We start from the raw sequence: 25,253 nt of genomic DNA, 5'->3' as shown, positions 1-25,253 counted from the left end.
AGCTGCCATAGGTGGCTTGTATTTAAAGGTGGTAGGTTTCAGGGATCTCATGCTGATCAAACATGCAGGCAGTAAATTTGGAAAAAGATGAACTCCATTTCATTGTTTTCGGTCACTGACACAGTAGGTAGTGAATCCTGGAGCACGATGATGGCCCTAGAGCCAACACCTTTACAACTCAGCAGTGACTTCTGCCATCTTTCTGTCCTTTTTTAAAGGTGCAATTTAAAGCTATCCAATAAGTGCTATGTGTATGTATGACACGCATAAGGTGTACACCGATCAGCCATATCATTATGATCACCCACCTAATATTGAGTAGGTCCCCCTTTTGCCACCTGACATGTTGGGGCATGGACTTCACTAGACCTCTTAGGTATGCTGTTGTATCTGGCACCAAGCCATCTGTAGCAGATCCTTTAAAGGGTAATACCAGTTCCCCAGAAAATGTAAGAAACAGACTTCCCCCACAAATTGGTCCCCTCTTGCATCCTCCCCCTTTTAAAAGGTAATACCAATTTCTCATTAAATGTGGGAAACTACCATTTCCCCCCCACAAATTGGTCCCATCTTGCACCCTCCTGCTGCAGCTGGTGTATGTCCCATAGTGCATTCTGGTTCATCCATCTCTTTCCCAGGTAAGCGACCCACTCTGAGACTTTGTAGTGTGCAAAAGCTCTGTAAAGCTGACCGTACACCTGATTTTTTTTGTTTTGTTCAATCTGTGGGCTTGATGTAAAAAAATCTAACAGATTCCTCCATCCATGCTAAAAAAGCATGGATGAACAAATCTCCCACTGCGGGTATTCTGACAGCCAGTGCCTGCCGTTGCATATAAACAGCAACTGCAACAGACTGGCTGCAGTTACTGTTCAGCTAAACAGAGTGCTCTCAACATCGCCACATACTGCTCAAATTTAATCTGAGTTAGCTGCTGAAATTCATGCAATGTATGGCCAGCGATTAGTTTTCCTCCTCTGTTATCCCATATTTGATGATTTGGCAGTGAATGGTGCCATTAATCACCTTCAGCATATTCTGCATTCAGCAGTTTAATGCAGTCAATCCAGTATGGTATCATTGGTACCGCACCTTTTCTTAAGGCAATACAAAATCCAGCAACTAATTGCATAACATCAGGAGTCATCTACTCACTAAAATCCCTATCATAAGCTGCAAGCTAATTGGTTATTGGGCCCTTGTGAATTTACAGCAAATAATTAGTGGCCCACAAGCACAGGCAGACAATGTAGTAGGTGCTCCACTCAATTTTTTTCTGGTAAAGTCTGAGCTGCAAGAGTAATTCCATTCCCAGAAACTTGCTGGTATTTGTTTCAGGTGTATTACATCTCTGTCATCAGAAATAAACTAACAGCAGTGCATTTTTTCTCTCACCCATTTTAGGCCCAGGGGATGAGCAGCCAACCATATCTCTTAGAACATATTTTTAATGAAATAGAAAAAAGCATTTCATTTGAAAACTGCTCTTCTCTCTATATGGCTCTGGAAGAGTTATTAAGGTTGGCAATGGAAAATGAAATGGTAAGTATCCCTGTGCTCTTACTTTTTTAGATTTTATAGAAAGCTGTGCAAATGTTCTCCTCTGGGTAATACCTTTTAATCAGTACATGATACAGGTTTGAGTGATTTATTCACCCATCACCACCGATTACAGAACAGCAAATTGAATCCATCAGCGGGTTCTTCCTCTGTGTATTTACAATAGCACAATGAATCGCACAAATTGGCCTACTCTGTATGTTCCTAAAATGCCCTTTTTTTTTCCATTTTAAATTATTTGAAAACTAAAGTGGAGCTAATCCTGTTGTCATGTTAATGTTAAAGGAAGCTATTATGGTTTGGGATTAGTTTTTTTTTTTTTTAAAGAAAATGTCATGGCAAAATATTTCTAATGTTTTATCCCTTTATAAACACCCTGCAAGTGCAGAAAAATACCCTTTGATTGGCTAGAAATGCACTTGGCTACTAAGTCTTGTTTAGGCCTTGTTCACACCAAGCGCGGAGCAGGTGCAGAGCAGATCAGTTGCAGACCGGATCAAAACTGCGTCCAATGTATTCCAATGGTATTTTTTGCTCCAGTTCACATCGCAGCGTGCAGGTCCAGAGCAGGTTAAAAAAAAACTGCGGCAGGCCCTATTTTACGTGCTCTGGATCTGCAAACGCATCAAAAATGCCTGGAACGCACTGAAAGCCCATTTTAAACTTTAAAAAATAACTTTTTTTTTGTTAGCCAAAAATGCATCGACAAGACTAGCGTGCGTGTGCAGAAACCTGACCGGATCTGCTCTGCATTTGGTGTGAACAAGGCCTTAGGGCTGAACAAACCTTTTTTTTTTGTGGCCTGAAGGAAGGGGGGCGGAATAATCGTTAACTTTATAACCCAGTTCTGGGGAAAAACTCCAAATCTCCCACCTGCTGCTATGTTCTTAGCCATTCATTACGTTAAAAGAAGTTCTATGATTGATTTATTTTTTTTCTGGTACTGGAAAGTGGTGATCACAAGCTGCACTCTGATGTAGCTAATTGGTGTTGTTGCCACCCCTTGTGTATTGATGTTATGACTAAAATCCTTCAGAACCCATTGAGGACTCCTTATGGGCCCTGTAAGTGATATTTCTGGCAGTGATTACATCAGCGGGAAGTGATATGGGCACTGTATAAAAGACCTTCCCACACTACATACCAAAAGAAAAAAGTAATTGTAATTGGCTTGTTATGTAACTGTGGTCTGCTATAATATTTTTTTATCTTCTTCTTCTTGATCATACATCACAGGACGCAGGAGTTGATTCTTGAATGGATGGGTTATGCAGCTGCCTTCAGGTGTTTGGATGCTGGCAGATCAAAGCTGTTTGGATAGTCCTGCATAACCCCTCCCACTCCCAGACTGCCTCAGTTTTTTTTGCTAGTGTCAGGTAATGAACACATTGTCTCTGCAATTTTCTAATCAACTCTTCTAGCAACTTTCCCTATGTTGCTAAGAGCCACTGCGGCACCAAACAGCAGCACTGAATCCAGCATGGGGCACTCACCTTGGCACTGTTCACCTGGACACTGCTTCTCTAATCTGTGTAATCACCATAGGGTCCCTGGCCACGCTCCTCCCCTCCGCCCATCAGTTTGACTGATGGCAATTGGAGCCTATGGCTCCTCTGCCCCCAGTATCCTCCCCCGCAACCAGGAAGTTTGGGATCGCTTCCATGGCAGATGGTGACAAGCGCCATTGCCAGGTAAGAGTGCGGGGGGATTGTGGGAATCAAAAAGGTACTGGGTGTTGTTTACTTTAAATGCAGAGAATGCATTACGGTAAACGCTACTGAGCTGGCCAGCTGGAAGCACTTTTGTAGCTCCGTACGACGTACGTCCTTGGCAGCGAAAGGGTTAATAGTACTTTAAGACCTGGTTCACACCTGGGCGTTTTTAGCGCTGATCGCAAGCTGTAAAACGCCCAGCAAGTGAAAGCCCATTATTTCCAATGGCATGGTTCCCACCTGGGCGTATTTCAGCGTGTAGGAACGCGCTGAAAAACGCCCTACGCCCAAAGAAGTACAGGAGCTTCTTTTGGGGCGTATTTTCCGCGTGCATCAATTAGGATACAGCTGGATAGCCCTCGTAAACACGCGTTTTTGTCGCACATTTCATTGACCGCAAATCGCAGTAAAAACGTGTGTCAAATGTGCATATTACGTAAGCCCAAGTGTGAACCCAGCCTAAAGCTATTGAAGAAATCCCTCTGGCCCTACTCACCTGCAAGGTGACCTTCCTCGTTGCCATTACATCTTTCAGGTGTGTTTTCTGAATTGGTGGCCTTGACTTGTAAAGAGCCTTTTGTGGTAAAGAGCCTTTTGCCGCCATATCCAAAAGGATATGGTTGCACTGAGACTTAAGGTGCTCATACACCTTGCAAAAATCTGCCAGTTGATGGGAAGTGAACGGTCATAATTACTGTACAACTGGGCAAATTTCCTTGATCGGTCAGCCTGGAAAACTTTGTTTCGAATCGTACGAAATTCGATGGATTAGTGGCGTTTTCGTACAGAAATAAATCGCAACATGACCACTGCACATGCGCAAATGAAAATCCGTTCTGTCTATGAAATTTGACCAGTTAGTATTGCTAACGAAGATAATCTAAATCTACATTGGTCTGTGCATGATGGGGTATTAGAGTGGAAATCGAACAGGGGTTCGATAACGGGACGAAAGAAATCGAACGATAATTGTAAGGTGTGTGACCAGCCTTAGGGTCTGCTTTCTTCCTTTGGTCCCTGCCTATCACCTTAAACAACAGTTTGTCCTACCATCCTTATGTCCTGCTTCTAAACATCATAAAGAGGTTTCTTTCTACTGTTTCGATGTGTCCCAGACCATTCATGTTTACCTTTCTGCTACTACTACTCTCTACAAATTTGACTGTCATTTCTGGGGGTTCCCGTGTGGGGCAGCCAGCTTGTCGTTCCACTATCGTGAGCTGGATTCAGTGAACTATTAGTCAAGCCTATGAGTTGAAGGGTAAAGTTGCCCCATTTCAGGTCAAGGATTGCTCTACTAGAAGCATTAGTACATTTAGTTTTGGGCTTTCCAGCATCAGTTTTGGTATCTCAAATCTGTAAGGCTGCCACCTGCTCCTGTGTTCACACTTCTGCCAAGTTGTACCAAGTGATCTTTTAGGCCTCTGCAGATGCTAGTTTCAGCCACTAGGTTCTTGAGATGGCCCTCTGATATGTGGGTCCTTTCTGTTATAGTTCCCTTTTGGAGGTGATAGTTGTTATTTGGGCCTGGTGGGTGTGCGTTGCCCAAGGCTGTGGTACGTGGACGTAGGACAACCTTATTGCAGACACTCTGTGGGCACTTCTGGATCATCCAGACCTCCGGTACCAAGGAGCGCTATTTTTTCCTCAGTTGCTGACTTTTTTAACAGCCTGTTTGGGCTGATTTTTGATGTCACATTCATTCAGGAATCAACTCCCTGTGTCCTGTGGTGGACTTCAATAAATGAACTTTACAGGTAAGACAAAAATCCTGTTATTTTGCTAGCCTTCCCCCCCTCCCCCCCAAAAAAAATGTTGCTGTTGATTTTATTGACTTATACTTGATAGACCACTGATAATTGTTCCTTGGTGATTTTTCCTCAATAATTCTAACCCCAGATGCAGCTAGTCTCTACATAGCAGCTACCTGGATCAGCATATCCTCAGCAGCAGCTTTGCAGGCCTGGACCCTGCTGCACTAAATTTTGGGGGAATAACCTGAAATGTGACCTTTTGGTCACTGGGCTGTGCATTGTGGCACTTCTCAGACCAGTATATACTGTGTTAGTTAGCTGCAGAGTGCTTTCCAGGTCCAGAGCCATGACCTAGTCTTGGAGGCCTTGTATAGTGAGTAAGGACGGTTGGGCTAAAGCACAGGGAGCTTACAGTTGACCGTTGGAAGCCATTTTCAAAGTTAGGGTTGTAAGCTCCATTGGATTTTACTAATGGAGATCTACTTGAATTTACGAATGTTTGTTTAGATTTTCCTACTAGTATGGCAATCAAGAAAAGCGAAGAAGTAGTCAAGTGTTGTTCAGCAAACTCCCATTGCTGCTATAATGTGTAGGTAGATATCCTAAAAACTAATTTCTCCATGGAAAAACAGGACTTCTAAAAATATGGAAATGGTGACTTCCTTGCAAGTCGTTAGTTGAGCCTTCTACTTTTTCTACTGGCCACTTTCTGGTAACTTGGAAGAAATCGTATAAGTGCTATTCATTAAATGTAGTGGCACATGTAGAGGATTTCATTGATTTCAACCAGCGCCCATTCCCCAGTCTCTGTTGGGTCCAGAAATCGTAGCGACTGTGGTGTAATTTGTTGTGTTTCACTTACACTATGGAGTTCTAAAACTCATAAATTTACAAAGGTGTAAAGGGGTCCAGAATTGCTTAGCCAACATGGCACTCAACCTTTGCATTCTGTGAGCTAAGATGTGGTGTCTGCTTTATTACCCTGGCCCTCAGTCCCTGCATGTCCTTTTGTCATCACCAAAAGTAGCCAGCTTTTTACTGAATCACAAATGGTTTTTGTTGCACAGTGTCATTTGAATGGCACAGCTAATAGATGTGTCTGTACAGCACAGACTGCAATGCAGACAAATGTAACAGCAGATAATGTATGACAAGCTGCAGCCATGAGGAAGTCACTGCAGGTTGCGTCCATTAATAAAACCGTCACTGCTTATGAGAATAATCACCTGCAGCTGAGGCTGCCTGCTGAAAACCCATGTATTATTTATTTTTTATTATTGTCACACAACTAAAATATAAACTAAAGGCAAACACATCAAGGCGAGTCATATAATAATGAGCTGTGTCATATGATGATGGCATAATAAAAAACAAAAAAAAAAAGACTTACACTCCAGTAGGGAGTCACCTGCCCTTTGCTAGGAGATTGCTAAACTGCTAACTATCCCCAGAAGATTCAGATCCATTCCAGTTTGCTGTAATCTAGGTGATGGAAGTCTTTCCCTTTAAACGTCCTGCATGACTAGATGGCTGCTGGTTCTGCAGAGACATGGTAAATAGTTAACCACTTCTGTGCTGCTGCATTGTAACAAATAGCACAGCAGTCCCAAGGCCCTCACGTAGTAAAGAGATTAGGGGATTTATAAAAGGCCATTAGAACAATACACTCTCGCTGCGCAATGATCGTATTAAATCACACGACCTGCATTTGTAACGTTTGCCTGACTTGGAATACTCTGCTGTCTGCTTTCATACAGAGGTAGTATGATGGGGGTAAAAAAAACAAAATGTGGGCTGCTTTGTGAAATGCTGTGTTTTATTCTGTTGGAGATCTATGTGCTGCTTTTGCATGCGAGCTGTATTTAGTGAGTTACTATGCAAATATGATGTGAAGGCGTAGCGGACAAACCTGTAATAACATAAATGAAACAAACAGAAGAGCTGCTGGCCTAATCGCATTCACAGCTGCTCGCAGGAGTGTTTGATTTTGCAGTCAGCCGGCAGAATGACACAAGCAAAGAAGCCAGTGTGTTTAAGATGGCGTTTCCACCGTCTGTCACAAAGCAGCTTCATATCCACACCGGTTGTATAATCTAATGCTGCAGAACTGAAAGCCATTCGTAACGCTCCCTCCAGTAGGCAGTCATACAGTCTGTGTGATGACATCACTGACAAAGCTTAGGGAGTAAGTAGATTTCTGAGAGAGAGGAATATAATGACTGGTTGCCATGGAAATGTTCCCCCTGAACAGCTGCTGATTTGTCGCTTGAACATAGGTTTTTACGTGCAAGATCCAAGCTCTGCGTGATAAGCTGTGGAGCTTCCTGGTCCAGTCTTTTTATGCTGTACGGCACACGGAGGGCTGGAAATTGATGAGGCCGGGTGATCAGGACAAAATACAAGCAGGTAAGTCTGCTCGTTCCTACATGCTTACAGAGTTCATAAAATGTGCTGCTTGATGTTGTTAAAAACAACTGCATTTTTCTCTGGTTCATGCTTTCTGTTAGGGCTCAGTCTTTTTATTCAATAGTATTTGCATAAATATCCTTGTTATGCTTTTCCTCGTTTATTTATAATGAGATGAAGAATCAATTGCCGTAAATGTTATGCCTTTTTGAACACGGTTGAAAGAAAACCCCGCTGCAGTAATAATCTGCCCCCCTGATCAAAGTGTTTGGTGTAATCTGCATGATGTCTGGTTATCCTTTTGCGGAGAAATATAGAATTTTCCAGTATGCATGGTCAACACAGAATACAGAGCACTAACAGCCCGAATATGAAGCATCTGCAAAAACAGACCCGTTTACTGTCAGTATTGGTGATGCTTTTGAATGTACCTTGAGAAATGCATGGAATTCACAAAAAGCTTCATGCAGAATCTGTTATTTTTTATGCATAGGTAGAAGTGCCATGTGCACGTCTACTGCTGAAATAGCTTTTTATTTAAATCCCCATTGACCAGGAACTCTCAAGTACAGGCTAGTAGTGGTATCCTTGTTTTCACACACTTATAGTAATTGACCACTGTCAGTGTCTAAAAAAAAAAAAACACCAATAGAATTACAGCTCATGCACAAAATCATTTGCATGTATGTTTTCTCATACATAATGCAAGCCAGCTGATCGTCTTTGTGTATACCACACGGGCACGGTCCGTACAATCTTTTTATAATTGCTTTTAAAGCTTTTATTTTTAAATTATTTACATGCACTGCTCATTAGGAAAAGCTTTCTTCATCCATCTCTTCTACGTTAGCACTTCCCGTTTTTATGTATGTATTTCCCAGAAGAAATCTCCCCCTTAATCCAGTATAGTAAGACACAGTTACTGCAGTGTATGCTGCTGCTGTATCACTGACCCCTTCACTGCTGGGGGGACCGTTTGCAGCATAGTATTGTGTAAGGAAGAAAAGAAAACAGGTGCACCATTTCCTGGCAGCTGCTTTTCAGTAGTACATTTCTAAAGGACAGTTGCTTCAAATAATCACATTCACCCTCCTGGTCCGGCTACCTCACCAGCCTTGTTATTGCTCAAGATATATGGCCGTATATTGCTGTTTATTTTTGTTAACCATTAAGTCTATTTTTACTCTCCAGCTGCCTTTGATAAAGGGGATGATCGAAGACTTGCAAAGAAGCCCACATTTACTAGTTCCCAGGTAAATCTGAACTATATTTGGTTATTTAATATTGTGCGATAAAGAATGGTGTACGGATAAATATAAAGATGATATACTATTAGAATGGTGTACGGATAAATATAAAGAGGATATACTATTAGAAGGACAAGTATAGGTGTCAAATATACCAACCACCCGAAGGCTGTGTTTGATAAAGAATGCTGTATGGATAACTAAAGAATAGTGTATGGATAATATAAGATGATATACTGTTATAAGGACGGGTATAGGTGTCAAATATACTGACCACCCAAAGCCTGTGTTGCTAATGTGAATATTGCCAAATTCTAGTATACAGACTGATTTGCTAAAATCATTAATTTTCTATGTATGTGGTATAATTTGGAGTGAACAAATACCCTCTAAATGCTGTCCCCGGACTATTATGGCGGCTATAAATAGCCCCATATGTAAATGCTAGTAACATCCCTCAAGTCATTGCTTCATAACTAGGATCCAGATTTGATTCATTCAAGAGGAAAGAGCACAGCCAAGAGGACATTGAAGTATCTTAAGGCAATTTATATATTTCCACTGATACGCTAGAGGCATCCCTTAGTCCTTCCTCCACAGCTTGAGATGTGCTCCCAGGTAATGATGTAGGTAATTTAAGAGGCAGGCTCCGTAGCGGAGCGGAGACTATGATACAAAGCACATGACACAGGATGGAGTAATGTATTTTGAAGGAAGTTGTAGGTCCCCATCACACAAATAAATGACTACAAGATCCGTTTTGTAATTAGCTGGGTACATGATTTGTGTGTTCGGTGGTTGATTATAGGATTTGCAGATTATTGGTATTTGAAGTTTCAGAAGCTTTTGTATTTAGTGCTTTAGATATAATTACAGTTGATCCCTGGGTTGTTTTTCAAATACTTTATCATAGTCTGAAATAACATCTAGTAATGGCACACATACACAGTTTGGCTTGATGGTAGTTTAGACTAACACTAATGTGAATCTTTTTAGGCCTCATTCACACGACAGCAGATCCATGCTGTGTGCACGTATCGGACAACTCCTGGGAAGGACAAGTTCTGCGTGTGATTTGTACGCAGCAACCTGTTCTTCTCTATGGGAGTACGCGGCTGTACGCTCACCCGAACTGCACGTCGGAGATTTGTGGTAGGTAAGGGCCACAGCACGCAAACATTGCAGTGGGGCCTGTAAAGTCCTGCTAGTCTTGAGCCAGGGTTTTAAATGTTTTTGACATGTATGCTCAAGTGGTCTGCTTGAGGTAACTTTTTAAAGAAAAACTCCTGGTTAAAAATGTTATTAACCCTTGCAGTGGGGCTAACACGACACTGCAACTGTTAGGTGGTCGCTTTTGTCTAGGTGCTAAAGAAAAAAGTTATACTTACCACTGCATCCAAGCGTCTCTCCTCCTCTGCTGCACAGATGGGACTGCTCTTCGCCGTCCTCACGCCTATGCACTGTGTATAGAGCATGATGAGATCAGAATCCTTAGATTGATGCAGCAAAGGGGGGGAAGCGCTCCAGACAACGGTCTAGGAAGCCGACATAGATGGTCTGGTGAGTAACTTTTTTTTCTTTTAGTGCTTTAAACGATTTATATTTTAAAATCCTTGTTTCTATGTATAGTTTTGTTCTTGTAGATGTACATGGAGGCAGCCATATTTGCTTATTTACAGTTCTAGATAATGGTTGTAAATTACTGCTAAACACTGCATACTCTGTATAGTTTATGCCCCATCCTAACAGTTATTAAGTAGGGATATTGACTGACCCAAGCAAAAAAGTTGGACTACAAATCTCTAAATTTCCTACATTTAACAGGGATATGGAAAAAGTGAACTTGTAAAAATGTTCAAAAAAATTGTAACGTGAAGCTTGGAATAATCAGAATATACAGTATGTTTCACTGTATTTGGCAATGTAGTTCTCTCTGACTTTCACTTTAGATTAAGTTGATAACATCTTGATGAGTCGTGATGCCCTGCTTTATGTAATATAAAACTTCTATAATTCCCGTTTCCGTTAGATTGGTGTGCATGTCTCTTTTGGATGACATATTCTAGCTCCGTTTGCGTACACAAGCTAGATGGGTTCTGGTAAAAGATTTGCAGGGTTATTCACAAAAGGGTGAAAAGTTTGGAGAAGGCCGGAGAAGTGAACAATCTAGGACAACATAGCTGAACTGGAAAGTGAGCTGAATTGGAGAAGGTTCCAAATCAGCTATATTGGCCTAGATTGTTCACTTCTCCTGCCTTCTCCAAACTCTTCACCCTTTTGTGAATAACCCTGTTGGTATGTATGCTGATTGAGTGTTGATTTTCAGCCTGCTAACTTCCCTAGGTAATATGTTGCCAGCAATGATGCCATTTCCACCCTGAAACTATACCTCCCAGATGTGTTTCTAAGAATCTTAAAGTTTATTCAAGTTTTCTGAACGTTTTGACAAGAAAAAAAGTGCCTTATGAAAACCCACAACCTTTTTTTTTTTTTCTTTTCTTTTGGGATAGAGTAGCGGAGGGTTAGAATCTGCTTTTTGTTTATTGCGGTTTGTATTCCTGCTGGAGAGATTTTGCCATACTACTGGTCTTGCCACCCGTTGTCTTCAGTACAGAAAGTGATGGGAAATGCACATTTACACAATGTACTAATGGGTAAACCTGTTCTACTGACAGTTCTCTGGAAGTGATATCATCTTACTTCCTGCTGTGTTTTTACTTCCTGCTGTGTTTTTAGAACAGGAAGTAAAGGGAAATCTCCACAATGGGACACAGAAGAAAACACTGATGGGGTCTTAACCTTTACTACGCCTATCCAAAACTAAATAAACTTTTACATTTACATACACTTTGACATGTTTTGTGTATCATTTCTTTTTTATTTAAAATAAAATCTGTTTTTATTGCCTGCATTTATTTTTTTTATTTTGTTGCAGCAAACTCGACCTAAAATTGTGAAGTCAAAAGACGAACGTTCAGAGGAAAGCAAGAGATATTCGGACAGTTATTTCCTTGATCGGAGGAAGATGAAATCTGATTCATTGGGTGCTTCTGGACATACAACAAATTTACCTAGAAGTTCCTCAGGAAAGGGAAAAGAGGATGACGTAAAGGGAAAAGATGTCAAGAAAGTGACCAGCAAATTATCTAAAGACCCAAAACCGACAGAAAAGACAACTACAACGAGACCAAAACTCATTGTGAAGACCAAATTGGAAAACAATGACAATGCAAAGACTGAAGGTTGTGCTTCCAAAGGTGATTCTGCAAGTAATCCAAAGCCAGCATCTGGAAGAGCAGGTGCTAGGCCTAAAGCAACAAATGGAAGTGTTAATTCAACACCTAAAGTGAAGTCACTGAAGAAAACTGGCAAAGATCCTGCTTCTCCCGTGACAGGTACAGTGGCAAGCATTAAATCTGCAAACCTCAATGGCGAACTTTCCAACTCTGCTTCATCTCCAGGAGAACATAATACAAATCGGCCAGCTAATGAACATCGAAATTCTACAACAGGCTCACCACAGTTTAATAAGATGTTGAAAACAAATCCAGATTGTGCCAAAGAGATGGCTGCAGGTGAGCATGCATATACCTAAGGTTCTGATGTCTTGTTTTTTTCCCATTGTGTAGTTGTATTCCACATCTGTACCAGGTACACTAGTGATCTATATTTGTAATACTTTCTAGGTCAGTCTAGTATCAGGAGGAAAAGTAATCCTAGCTAGATATATATATATATAGATAGATAGATAGATAGATAGATATAGATCTATCTATAGATAGATAGATAGATATACGACACATGCACTGTATGGCCAATATGTGGGCTCAGGTACTTCCAGTGCACAGTACGATTAATGCTACCGCATACTGTAAAACATTTTTTAAACCTTGTCAAGTTTTGTGGCAACAGTTTGGAGAAGGGCCTCTTCTGTTTCAGCATCTCTGTGCCCCTGTACACAAAGGCACAGAGATGCCAGCAAATTATCTAAAGACCCAAAACCGACAGAAAAGACAACTACAACAAGACCAAAACTAGAAAGTATTACAAATATAGATCACTAGTGTACCTGGTACAAATGTGGAATACAACTACACAATGTAAAAAAAGACATGGTTTGACAAGTTTTGTGTGGAGAAACCTAAGTGGCCTGCACACAGCCCTGACCTCAACCTTGGATGAATTGGAATGCCAATTATGTGCCAGGTCTTCATGTCCAGCTTCAACTTTTGGCCATGTAGTGTGGGTAGTAGAACAAAATTCTGTTCTGCTGCTATACAAAAAAAGCAAAATGAGTAAAAAAAGCCAAAAAATCGTATCTGTATGGCCAAAGTGCTTACCTAAATCTAAGGTCGCATGCTAGGTAAAAATCTTCTATCTTCATCGCTGCATACGTGGAGGGTCATCCTTCAGCTGTCCACCTCAGTGTCTGGGTAATGTGAACACTTTCTAGTAGCATGATGCTGGCATTGGCTGCAGCATTGGATTCACCTGTTGACACTTTCAGAAGCAGTGCCAGTGAGGGAGACGGACAGCTTTGTTAGGCGAAATTAATGGCACCACAATGCACATCCTGGAGCAGAATTTTATATAGATATAGATTTTATAGAAGCCCACTCATCCGTTTTTAGAATTGACCATGATTATTGGCCCAAGAATTATTGCTCTCACACCGGCGCACGCGGCGATACCTGACATGCGTAGCGCAATTGTAATTTTTCGACGTAGGTGCACCTGACTTGTTTCAGTTAGTATATGCGCATTCACAGGAAAAAAAAAATGTTCTCCTTGCTATCACATGGTGGGGCTCAGAAGCCCCCTATGTAATAGCACATTGGAGGTGACAGGTTCTCTTTAAGCAAATTCCTTCAAGGATAATCAATCGTGGATTTATTCAATACTCATGTCAAATACACAAGCGTTTTCGGGACCACACAGCGTCCCATCATCAGGCATAGCAGTGACAAGGTTGCAAAAACAGTCTAGGTATATATAGACAAACGTAGGTGCATAAAAAAAACCCACAACACTCCCCTTGGCGTTGTTATGACGTCACCAGAACCGCCAAACGGCTGTAAACATGTCATAAAAGGAAGAAATATAACCTTCCAGTGTTCGTTTTCAAGTGGAAAATTTTCAACCTTTGAGGATCTATAATATAGATGCAAGCATGGAGACTGGATGCTTAAAACCATAACCGATAACTTAGGTGGGTTCTTACCTAATCGCCACTCACGTTGTGTAGGCAGAAAATGGGGTTGCCGTGCTTGCATTTATATTATAGTGTATTGCCAGTTTCAGTAAAGTTTTATGTTGTGTTGAAGCTACAATTTGATGTCAAGACAGAAGAGCAATTGTTGCAGAGTTAATTCTAACTTATATAATGTATTGTCTTGCTTTCACAGGAGCAAAACCAAAACCTGCAGCAAAGATTTCCAATGGAGTATGCGCAAAAAAAAAGGTCAATGAAGCTGAATGTCGAGAACCAAGCAGGTTTGTTCAAATATGCATTGTTTGTGTATTGTCTTAAGAATTAGGTCTAGTAAAATGCTTTTGTCTTCTATATCTTCAGCTAATTTTTAGACCCTCTACAGGTCTATTTTATTTACAAAATTTTGGGAAATAAATATGGGATTGAATAAGGGGATTTTGGTTAGAGCAAGTTTGTCCTTCATGCCCATGTTGGCAACCATCATTTGAGTGGATTCCGTTGCTTTATTAGGTTCATAGTGCTTGCCAGTTTGGGTAACCATGCAATGAAGTAACTTATGATAATTCCATACAAGAGGATCAGGAGGCTATGCTCGCAAGAATGTACAATCTAAAAGGAAGGGCAAGTGAATCAAAAAGTAATAATGTGGAGTGAGTAGATGGAGGTTGTAGAAGTACAATTTTTCGGAGGATAGACGTCTCCTAGTTTCCAGGGATCGCCTTAAGGCAAGCAGAGTAGGAGAAATCTGCACATATTGGGTTAGGGAGTTCCAGAGTATAGGGGAGGCTCTGGAGAAATCCTGGGGGTATGGGAGGTGGCGATTAAGAAACATGTAATTAGTTCCCTTTTAGAATAAAATTGTTTCCAGATCTGGCTAAAAAGAAAAAGATCAGGCAATACCTGCCTGGACAGTACGGTTATATGGACCAACAGGAGGACTAGAAATGGCTGATTTGTCTTGTGTGCATAATTACATTTGTGCGTTCTTTCTGTGGTGATTGGAATTTTTGCATTGTCTTTTTTTTCTTTTTGTTATTGTTTGCTCTTATTAGCACATCAACAAAAAAAATACCCACTGATGGAGGAAATGATTCTGGGCTTCAGAAAAGAAAAGTAATCAAAATGGGAACTGCTGTTCAACAAAGGCCAAAGAGTGCCCCAGCTGCACTTACTAAAAAACAAGGTACAATTTTCTTGATTTGGAAATGAATACCCGTGCGTATAGAGATGACTTGCATGAATATATATATAGTAAGTAAAAGAAGGGGAGAAACAGACCCCTATTCAGTAACAAGAAGCTAAGAAGGGTGCTGGGCCTGCCCAAAGGATGGCCATGCTCAATAAAACTAGCAATATGTTTTACTGCCAATGACAGGTGGTCATGTGGCCATCTTTGAATGTGCCTGCACTCACCATGATCCTCTGAGAGACTCGGCTGATATGTTTTAGTGCAGGTGTGAGTTCACGCCTTTGTTTCTTTAGCAGAAAATGGAAAGCTCATCACCTGTTGCAAAACTATAAATCCTTGTGCTATAATGAGAGCTTTAAAGTGCTCAGAAACACTAATTATTACCCATAGGCAAGCCCCTACAGAGCTTAGGCCAGCTTCACACTTAGGCAATCCGTGACCGCGCTGCAGTTGTGCACGAAACGGCATGGAATCGCACGCCAGCGCTGATCGCAGTGGCGGTGCCATAATCTAATGGCACTCCTGTCGTGCCAGGCAGAGTGCATGGTATTCCGCCCGTGCAACCGCGGATGATCACAACTGAAAAAACAGTGCGTCACAAAAAAAGGTACATGTACCTTTTTTCCACGGATGCTGCACGGCAAACGCTGTGTGCAACCACACATGAACGCGCGGCCCCGGAATCAGCCAAGTGTGCATCTGGCCTCAAGCTCTCAAACATTTTTTCAATAATGAATGCAGATCAAACAAATATACATTGCCCAGCAAAGTTATTTCCTGACGCCAATCCATTGCAGCATACGATGGGTATGGCTCCATTGTATGCTCCCATGTATTGGCGTCAGGAAAGGAAAATTACCGATGGGTAAGTATACAATTTTCCATTTTCTATACATTTCCTGTTAAGTACCAGATCAGCCTCCACCAGCTGTCCATCTTCTAGCTTGTAGAAGGGAGCAGGCGATTGGCTTGCCTTGCTGTTGTCTGTGTGCTTGTGGAGACACATACAGCTTACTATGACACTTATATATTTTTAATGCTGTGTGCATGAGGCATGAGTCCAGATGTGTTTGGAGCTCATTACTAAATGCACCTGGAAGCATGTAATGCTTTGTTATGGCTGAATGCACACCTAGATGTTTAGCAGCGTCTAGGTGCATTCAGTCTAGCGGTGTTTACACAAATAAGAATTTTCTGTGTCCTGGGACCATTTAACCTGGTTATAACCAGCTAAATGCATATAAACATCACTAAACACTGGAAAAAGTGATCTAGAAAGCATACAAGTTGTTTAACACTGGAGAAGTTCTCTAGGAAATATAAACGCAGTCAGCCTGTGTGCATGATTCTATATCGGTGGCTTCATAGGAACCTTGCGAGGTAAAGCAGTATCCCTAAAAGAGGATATTCGTGCCTGCACTCAGGGAACCAGATCACTATGCGGGAAACTAACATTTTTAAACCTCAAGTAGCAGTGTCTATTGCAAGTGATTTTAATCAGCATTTCAAATGGCTTAAAATTTTTTTTACTTAAATACCCCTCTATTTATCACAGGCTGGAGTCTCTGAATCTGTGCGATGAATGGCAACCCATACCGTTTTGTGTTTTTTGCCTTTTCAAGTGCAGTTAGAAAACGAAAAAACTTTATTGGCTGCCATTATTCACAGCCCTATGGTTTCTTTTGATGCATATTTTATAGCTTGGTACCAGTGACTGTAGGTATTGATGTATGATAAGTTCCAGTCATGCTGAGATTAAAGCAAAAGGGGGTTAGGGCCACTTTTAGGGCCTGTTCACATGAGTTTCAGGTCCGGATCAGGTGTGGATCAGCAGACTCGGTGCTATGTGTTTTGCCGCGTTTTTGATGCGTTCCAGTAAAAAAAAAAAATTGTAGTTTTTTTTGCTGGAGTGGGGCTGTCAGTATGTTAGCTGCAGTGCAGTGCGTTTTTTGATGCGTTTTGCATTTCCTGACAGTACAAAACGTGACATGTAGTATTTTTCTGTCTTAACTTGAACCTGCGCACGTGAGAACTGTAGCCCATAAAACACATTGAGATGCATTTTTAGTGCAGGAGCGTACGGATCAGGTCAGCACAGAAAACGGACGTCGTGTGAACAGGCCCTAACAGTGAGATAACTCTGCAATAGCAGCAATACTGCAGCTTAAATTCATCTGTCATTTTCAGTGGAAATAGCATGCGGTACATATCACTTTATTTCACATAACTCTCCACTGGACTACAAGGAGACATTGGCCTTATAGAATATTGCCATGCACCGTAGTAACGCTTTGCCCATCTAATCTCGTATCCCTCACCACCCATCTTCCCAATCACTGCCAACCCACTGGCCATGATGGCATGAGAAACTGAGCCAGGAAACGCCCTCTGAGGAGTACGGACTTAAAAGATATTGAGCAAAAAGTTTCTCTTCACTCCTCCCAGCCAGCCTGGAGTCTGGAAAATCATTTTGGCTTCACTTTCATTTTAACATTGTATTGTGTGGTTGCACTTTTAAGCATTAAATGGCTGATTACAGGTAAAAAGTCCGATCCAAAGCAAACTTCCGACATCTTGCCTGATTGGCCCGTTAAATAAAATAAAAAACCTCTGCTAAGCACTCTTTGCATATAAACGGACAAAATGAAACCATTGCCACATCAGGAAAAAAAAGCTTTTAGGAGCCTGTATACAGAAGGGAAATCTGGAACAGAAGTGGGTGTGTGGCCTTTACTGAACAAGTTTTGTCTTTTATTTCCTGGGGAAACTTAAAACTAGCATCAGAAAATGGATATACTGGTAGTAGAATTCTGAATATTTTAATACAATTGATTTAGGAAAATGTGATTTACAGAACAAAATTATCAATTTCAGAGTATACTGTAAGATTCTCTTTTACGGCTTTACGCTTTAAAACCATGTTAGCATTTACAGTAATATAAAATGCCCAATAAAACAGATTGAGATGCATTTGTTTTAGTTAATTTACCCATAGTTAATGTATGAATGTTCAAGGGAAATACCATTTGGTTTCTGGTGCATGAGACACAAATGTGACTGGTTCTTGGAATGATAAATTAACAGATTAGCAATTGGTAAAGCTTGGTTTTAACTTAATTTTTTTTTCCCTGCTATTTTTTTTAAGGTATATCTGGGGAAGCTTCAGAACTCCCTAAATCTATTTCTTCCAAACAAACTGATGTCAAAATGGAAACCAAGTTAGTGAACTCTTCTATTACTGGGGACAAGCATGCATCTGTGAATAAAAAGTCTACAAAACCATCAGTCACACCAGCAAATAAAACACATGCAACGGTGCCAAGTAATAAACACAGTTTAAACAGCAGTAAATCTTCTATATCGAATCATAAAGAATCCAAACCTATGGCTCAAAGTAGTTCCAAGAATTTAAGCCTAAACCACAAGTCATATCAAAAGAGTTCTCCCTCAGCAGTGAAAAAATGCCACAACCTAGCTGCAAATAATGCAGAGAGCCCAGTGTCTGTAGCGGATGAAGCCAAGCAATCAGCTTCTTATCAATTTGTAGGAAGAGCAGAAAACATTGTACAGCACTGCTCTGAAGGCCAGCCATTCACTGCTCAGGAGTCTTGTCAGGAAAATTCAATAAGCAATCAAGACTCTATGATACAGAAGCTTAATTTAGAGCATTGCCAATGCCAAGAAAATCTTCCAGCAACATCTGTTCTTCATTATGCATCTAATTCAAGTGAAGGTTTGTCAGGAGCAACAAATCAAACCAAAACAGCAAATGTTGACATTGCCGGGTCAGGCGAAGTGTACATTATAAGTACTGCAGGCGAGAGAAAACCAGACTGCAAAAATATCTGCAATTCAGAGAATTCCAAATGTGCCGACAGTTCAAGCGAAAGCGAGTTGTGTTCTGTGAAAGAAGTTGAAAGAATTCCAAAACAAAAAGAGGGGGAAGACATGACCTTATCCCAGTTTTCTCCGAACACTAGCAAGGTTACATCTAGTTATAATGCTGCTGAATCCCATTCACTGGGTAATTTTACCAGCTGTCAGCCTGTGCTAAATACTAATGGACATTTTATGAACTGCTCGTCAGAAAGGCAGTTATCTGATTATCAAACAGAGATGAATAATACAGAAGCAGCTGATCATGAGAACTTTGAATTTATAGGCCAGTGGAATAAACACTCAGGTATGCTACATGAGCGTGAAAGCCCCGAATCTGAGAGTGGCAGTGCTAGTACATCATCTGATGACATCAAGCCAAGGTCTGAAGATTATGATGCAGGTGGCTCTCAGGATGATGATGGTTCAAATGAAAGAGGCATCTCTAAGTGCAGCACGATGCGGTGCCATGATTTTCTGGGTAGAAGCAGCAGTGACACAAGTACCCCTGAAGAACTGAAGGGTTATGATGGCAGCTTAAGAGTTGATGTAAAACTGAAGAAAGACAACACTGAGTTATTCCGAGTCAATTCCACTAGTGATGATGAAGGACCTCAAAAAAGAATGGAGCCATGGCTGCAAAGGGATGTGCACAAACATAGTTCACATCACACAACAGTTTGCAGCAGTGTGCAGTTTTCTCAGGAAATTGAGCACCTGTCTTCATCAGCTGATGAAACTGAAGATGAGCGGTCAGAGACTGAAAGCGCTGGGCTCAAAGTTCCAGAAGAAGTTGCCACTCAGCCCTTTCAGGGCATTGTTAATTTAGCTTTCGATGATATTGCTGAAATGGAGGGGGACGGTAAGCAAACTACTGGAGATACATGTTTTAAGAGATCTGTCCTGCTGTCTGTGGATGAGTGTGAAGAACTGGGATCAGATGAAGGAGATGCTCATTTGTCACAAATTCGAAAAGCTGCATCACTAACTCCATCTGACGTGTTTGAGAGAAACGGTACTGAGAGTTGCTCTGGGAATTCCCATAATCATGACCCAAGTCCCATGAAGGGCAAAGCAGAGTGTGCTTCTATGACTGGCAACCAACCAACATTTGAAAAAAAGTCCATGGCTGATGAGGACTTTGAAGCCTCTGATCCACGTAAAGGCTACTACAAAACCACAGAATGTGAAATGAAGTCTCAGACAAGACCATGCCATTTGGATCTGTATACTGAATTACCTTCTGATACACAAAGGTTTTGCTGTACTAAAACTGGTAATGCATGTAAGAGTCAGTTTCTTGACTACCAAGGCAGAGACAACCATGTTCCATCTACTGAAAGCGCCAACACTGCTTTGTCTGCAGGTAATGAACATTAGCTATCACACATTAGAGTTGTATTATGTACTTCTAGTGCAGCGTTTTGTGGTCTGTCATGCTGACCTTTTTATGACTATGAGCTTATGAGTCATTTAAGCCACCGACACAGAAAAAGTATGAGGATCCGGAGTTCTCACTTCACCGACTGCATGCTTGTTTTCTGGTCAGTGACTTAAAATGTATTGAATCTGAGACCACCAGGCTGCTGGTAATTTGAAAAAGAGGTCAGCATTGGCAGGCTACGTATTTCTCTCCGTATAGGCTTCCTTTAATGCATTCGAACATTAACCACATTAAGGTGTAGTGGTGGAATATTTTACAGCAACAAAACTCACGATCATTTTTGACCTTTTGCATTGCTGTTTAGGAAGGATTTCACAGCCATTTTTCGTTTTGTGTTGCTCAGAAACCTGAAATGTGAAAAGCAGCTTCTGTAGCAACAATAAGAGGGTATTGCCCAAAAAATTATTTTGGGTTATGGTGGAGCACCGGACAGATAAAGTGAAAATAATTATGGTGCATATATACATAGACGTTCTTGATGCAATATTTATATGCATATTGGAATGGCTGAACAAGAAATATTTTTTTTTTCTTTTTTCTTGAAACATCACAAAGATTTGAGGCCCTTTTACTGCCCACAAAGATTCATTATATTTATGATCTATTTATAACCATTATAGTGCCTGTAAGCTTTCAGAAACAATTTGTCATCATCCTTTTCGTACATTCTAAAGTAGTTTCCCATATTTATAGTTTGTGATTTGTTGAGGAATGTTGGTTATTTTATCAACACACGTATAATACACAGTTCAGAAGCTTACAGCAGGTATACAGACACTGTCAGTTTGCCCATTCAGGCCACAGTGGCTGTGTTTTTGCAAAGAGCCTCCCACCCACTGGCACCTTGCCAGCACTCTCCACCATTGCACCTTCCTCCACCGTAGCTGGCAACTCCCAGTGCTTCCAGGTATAGGAGAGTCTGTGATCTCCCATGTGACAGTGCTCGGGTCCAGCAGCCAATCACTAGGCTCAGGTACTGTCAAGTGACATGGGGAGTGATGTCCTGGTAATGTTGGTGTCTAATAGTATGTACAAGAGGCAATGGACTCACATTTGGAAGGCTGCTGGTGTGTCTGCAAATCTACCTGGCGTCTGAGTGCCAGGACCCTGGAATGGAGCCTGGCTCAAAAGATAGATAGCTCCAGTGGTGGAAGGTGGGGGGTCTGGACGAAGTGTGGAGCAGCGCACATACTCGGCTGGCCAGGCCAAGCCGCGGCGGCTTGGAGAGGAGCCACGAACGGCTATGAGACGCCAGGCGCCGTGTGTCCACAGATTCTGTCGGGCTGGTGTCTCAAGGGTGTCACGAGTAATGCGAAAAATCCAAAGCTGTGTATGGAGTAAAAGGCTCTCAATGGGATGACGGCTACGCGTTTCGAGGCACAGCCTCTTTGTCAAGCCTCAATATGATCACATTGAGGCTTGACATCATCCCATTGAGAGCCTTTACTCCATACACAGCTCTCCACTTCGGAATTTTCGCATTACTCGTTACACCCTTGAGACATCAGCCCGACAGAATCTGTGGACACACGGTGCCTGGCGTGTCATAGCCGTTCGCGACTCCTCTCCCTCTCCAAGCCACCGCGGCTCGGCCTGGCCAGCCGAGTACATGTGCTGCTCCACTGCTCCACACTTCTTCCAGACTCACCACCATCCACCACTGGAGCTATCTATCCTTTGAGCCAGGCTCCATTCCAGGGTCCTGGCACTCAGACGCCAGGGGATTTGCAGATACATTAGCAGCCTTCCAAATGTTAGTACATTGCCTCTTGTACATACTATTAGACACCAACATTACCAGGGTAGTAGCGCTCCTACAGTTTGTGTATTGCTGTGTATCGATCTACAGGGTTCCTCTCCCTGTTATAAGGAGTTTGCACACCGACCATCCCATTTCATATTCCCCCAACCCAGTGACCAGCTATCAGTTGTGCGCTTATCCATCTTTTTAGTTCTTTTGCCATGGGGAGTGATGTCACCACTTCCCCTAGTGTCTGACACTGGAGATTTAGCTGTGCTGGTGAGGTGAGCATAAGGGTTAAGGGGCCCCCGAAGGGCAAGCGCCATTTATTTAAATTTATTTTTGAAATGTATTCAGCCATCATTTTGTATTTAATATATTTTTATTCTTTTCACTTTATGCATTCCATTTTCCTATGCATATTTTTATATGTAAAACTGTTCCTCGTGTAGAAAGGTAATTTTATGTTTTGCAGAGACAACCAAAAATCCTCAGCCTACCAGTAACCTATATTTAGCTGGGTTGTCTGTAAATTAGAACACTCAGACTCAAAACCAAATCCTCATATAGCTGTGCGTGCAGGCAGTGCTTACCTTGTTCCTTCCCACATACTCCCACTATCCTGATGAGCTGGAAGCTGTATCACTAAGAATTCACTTAAGCAGAAATTTGGTATAGCAAGCCATTGTCGGGCATTGCAGAAGCAATGTCAAACGTTAAATTCAGTATTTATTCACTCAGTCATTTTAGTACGTAATTACATATTTAAAATAAAGACTAATTTAATTTAGATTTTTATTAAGACTTGGCTTTATTTTTTAGCAAAGCCGTTTAAGTTGTACCTAGTATAAATATAATGGGTATAATAATGTACCAGAAATGTACAGACTGTAATTTATTGTCAAACAAACTAGAGCCATGGCATTATGAAAGGGGCATTTATAACTGCATATATTGAAAACTTGATTTTAAAGTATAGCTATCTCTTCTATTTAGACATTTTCCAACAGTGGCTTTGAAAGTAGTCAGTTGGAGTCGCCTCAATGAAGAGAGCTTTAATTCAGGGGTGGAGAGATTAAAGGTTCAGTCCACATAAAAAAAAAAAAATGTTTGCTTCGGTTTTAGGTAGCAGCTGTTTTAATCCACCCATTGGCTTCTCGTATCTCTCTTGAGACTTTGACGGCAAGATCCCTGTATCCAAGTTCCTAGGTGCACCCATCTATTGAAGCCATTACAAGGGTTCTTGCTCGTCTGATATTTAGTAAATGAAGCAGAATGTATGCTAGGACTCCCGTAGCAGAAGGATAAAGGCTCAACTAGGTATTCTGGTGGCGGTATGTTTGCCATTAGAGTCCCTGATATTTAAGACGTCATTGGGTTGTTCAGCCTCAAGCATCTACTCCATGGCTGCATTGTGTTGGGCAGGCTGACCCTTTAGTACAGAATTCAGGTGTCAGGACACGCTGTTAAGATGCCGGAAAGCATGTCTTTGTCCACCTGTTAATTATGGCCTTCTGCTAAAAAGAGATTACACCTACATATGAATTTTACAGCAAGTACTCTCATCTCCTTCCCCCAGTATAGGGGCACTTACCTACTTATGTGTACAGCTAGATAGATGATAGTCATAGGACTTGTGATAAATTTTTACGCTAAACACAAAACTTACAAAAAGAGATGCAACCCTTTTGTATTATTCTCTGTCTGATTGAAATGGCTACTCAAATAACCCATTTTCTGTATCAGAAATTCCAAAAGTTTGCTTCTTAGGGCGATCCGATGCTTGACTTGATTTCTAAACAGTGATCTGTTCCACATTACTGTCTAGAAATATATGTTTGTGAAATGTCTGTGTACCACAGTGTTTAATAAATGTATGTTCGTCTTCGTTGACTTTGGGGGGAAGAGCATAACTATTTTACAATGTACAGTATTATGAATTATTTCAGGACACATAGATGATAATGACTCATTGGCCCAAACCTGCATGTATGACCATCGTCCTCCAAAGTCCCTTTCTCCTATATATGAGATGGATCCTGGCGAAGGAATTGAGCAGAGACTGAAGACCGAAGCTAGAATGATGGATATTGAAATTGAAGATCAGCAGTTTGTAGAAAGGGACTGGACACTGCTAAGACAGCTGCTAGCTGATCATGGATCAGATGTTGATATCATAAACTCCGTCCCTGAGGATCTCAGCCTAGCACAGTATCTAATCAATCAAACATTGCTCTTAGCTAAAGATAATTCTAATTCTAAATCTCAGGGCAAAGCATGGGGGGATTTGTCATCTCCGTTCGAGGATTCTACAAGCATCACAATGACTAGTTACTCTCCTGACGAGTGTTCATCCCCCCATGGAGAATGGACTATCCTTGAATTAGAAACCCATCACTAGGTTCCATTGTTTTCACTGTTTTTGATCCAACAATCTTTCCAGGGTTTGTTACAGAGAACAGCTGAATGTTGCTAAACAGTCTAATTTATATGAAGCTGTTTATAGGTAACATAGTCATTTCAATAAGACCTACAGCTGTGCACTAAATTTTCCATACAGCTTGTTCTGGCTTATGCTTTTCTCTATAATATAAAAAAATATATACACACACAAATTCTTTTACTAGAGGGTATATAATCTATATATAATTTTAAAAAAACCTCAAAAGCCACATATAAACTCCGATTTCCAGCAAACAGACTGGTTTGTTTTCTTCCAACTGACACAGTTCAGTTTTTTTCCAGATTATAATAGTTGGGTTAAAAACGGTTTGTGCCAAGGGCACATTTTTTTTTTTTTTACATGCCAATTTTATATTCCATTAATTGGGCGAGCAAGACTTGGGCATGCCATTTGTGTGTGGTACCTGATAATAAGACTGTCTTGAGAAGATTCTAATTATTATGAATGCTGTGTATTAGAAATTTTTATGGTTGGTCTTGCTTCTCAGAGCCTCTTGAGAGGTCAAAATGTAAATAAAATGGAATTGTTATTACCACTGTTTGTAGTGTTACGTACATGAATCAATTTCTTTACTTATAAAGCGGTCTAAAGCCAAAGTTTTTTGTTTTAGTTTTGGAAAGAGTAGGGAATTGTTAAAACCCTCATCCG

At 41.1% G+C, this 25,253-nt stretch overlaps 1 protein-coding gene across 1 annotated transcript in view; it reads left to right on the top strand.

Annotated features, from left to right (window-relative positions):
• Positions 1-25,123, top strand: part of KIAA1107 (KIAA1107 ortholog) — a 60,475-nt gene extending 35,352 nt beyond the window's left edge. Inside the window, exons 12-19 of the mRNA XM_018565085.1 lie at positions 1,405-1,542; positions 7,303-7,432; positions 8,624-8,685; positions 11,615-12,254; positions 14,085-14,172; positions 14,944-15,074; positions 18,226-20,322; positions 24,091-25,123. Coding sequence (XP_018420587.1) covers positions 1,405-1,542; positions 7,303-7,432; positions 8,624-8,685; positions 11,615-12,254; positions 14,085-14,172; positions 14,944-15,074; positions 18,226-20,322; positions 24,091-24,542 — 3,738 coding nt within the window. The 3' untranslated portion in view covers positions 24,543-25,123. The remainder of the gene's footprint in view (positions 1-1,404; positions 1,543-7,302; positions 7,433-8,623; positions 8,686-11,614; positions 12,255-14,084; positions 14,173-14,943; positions 15,075-18,225; positions 20,323-24,090) is intronic.
• Positions 25,124-25,253: the final 130 nt, after the last annotated feature.

This window comes from Nanorana parkeri, unplaced genomic scaffold (assembly GCF_000935625.1).
Source record: "Nanorana parkeri isolate BGI_ZX_2015 unplaced genomic scaffold, ASM93562v1 scaffold811, whole genome shotgun sequence".
NCBI lineage: Eukaryota > Metazoa > Chordata > Amphibia > Anura > Dicroglossidae > Nanorana > Nanorana parkeri.
This window is presented reverse-complemented; position numbering and strand designations above follow the sequence as displayed.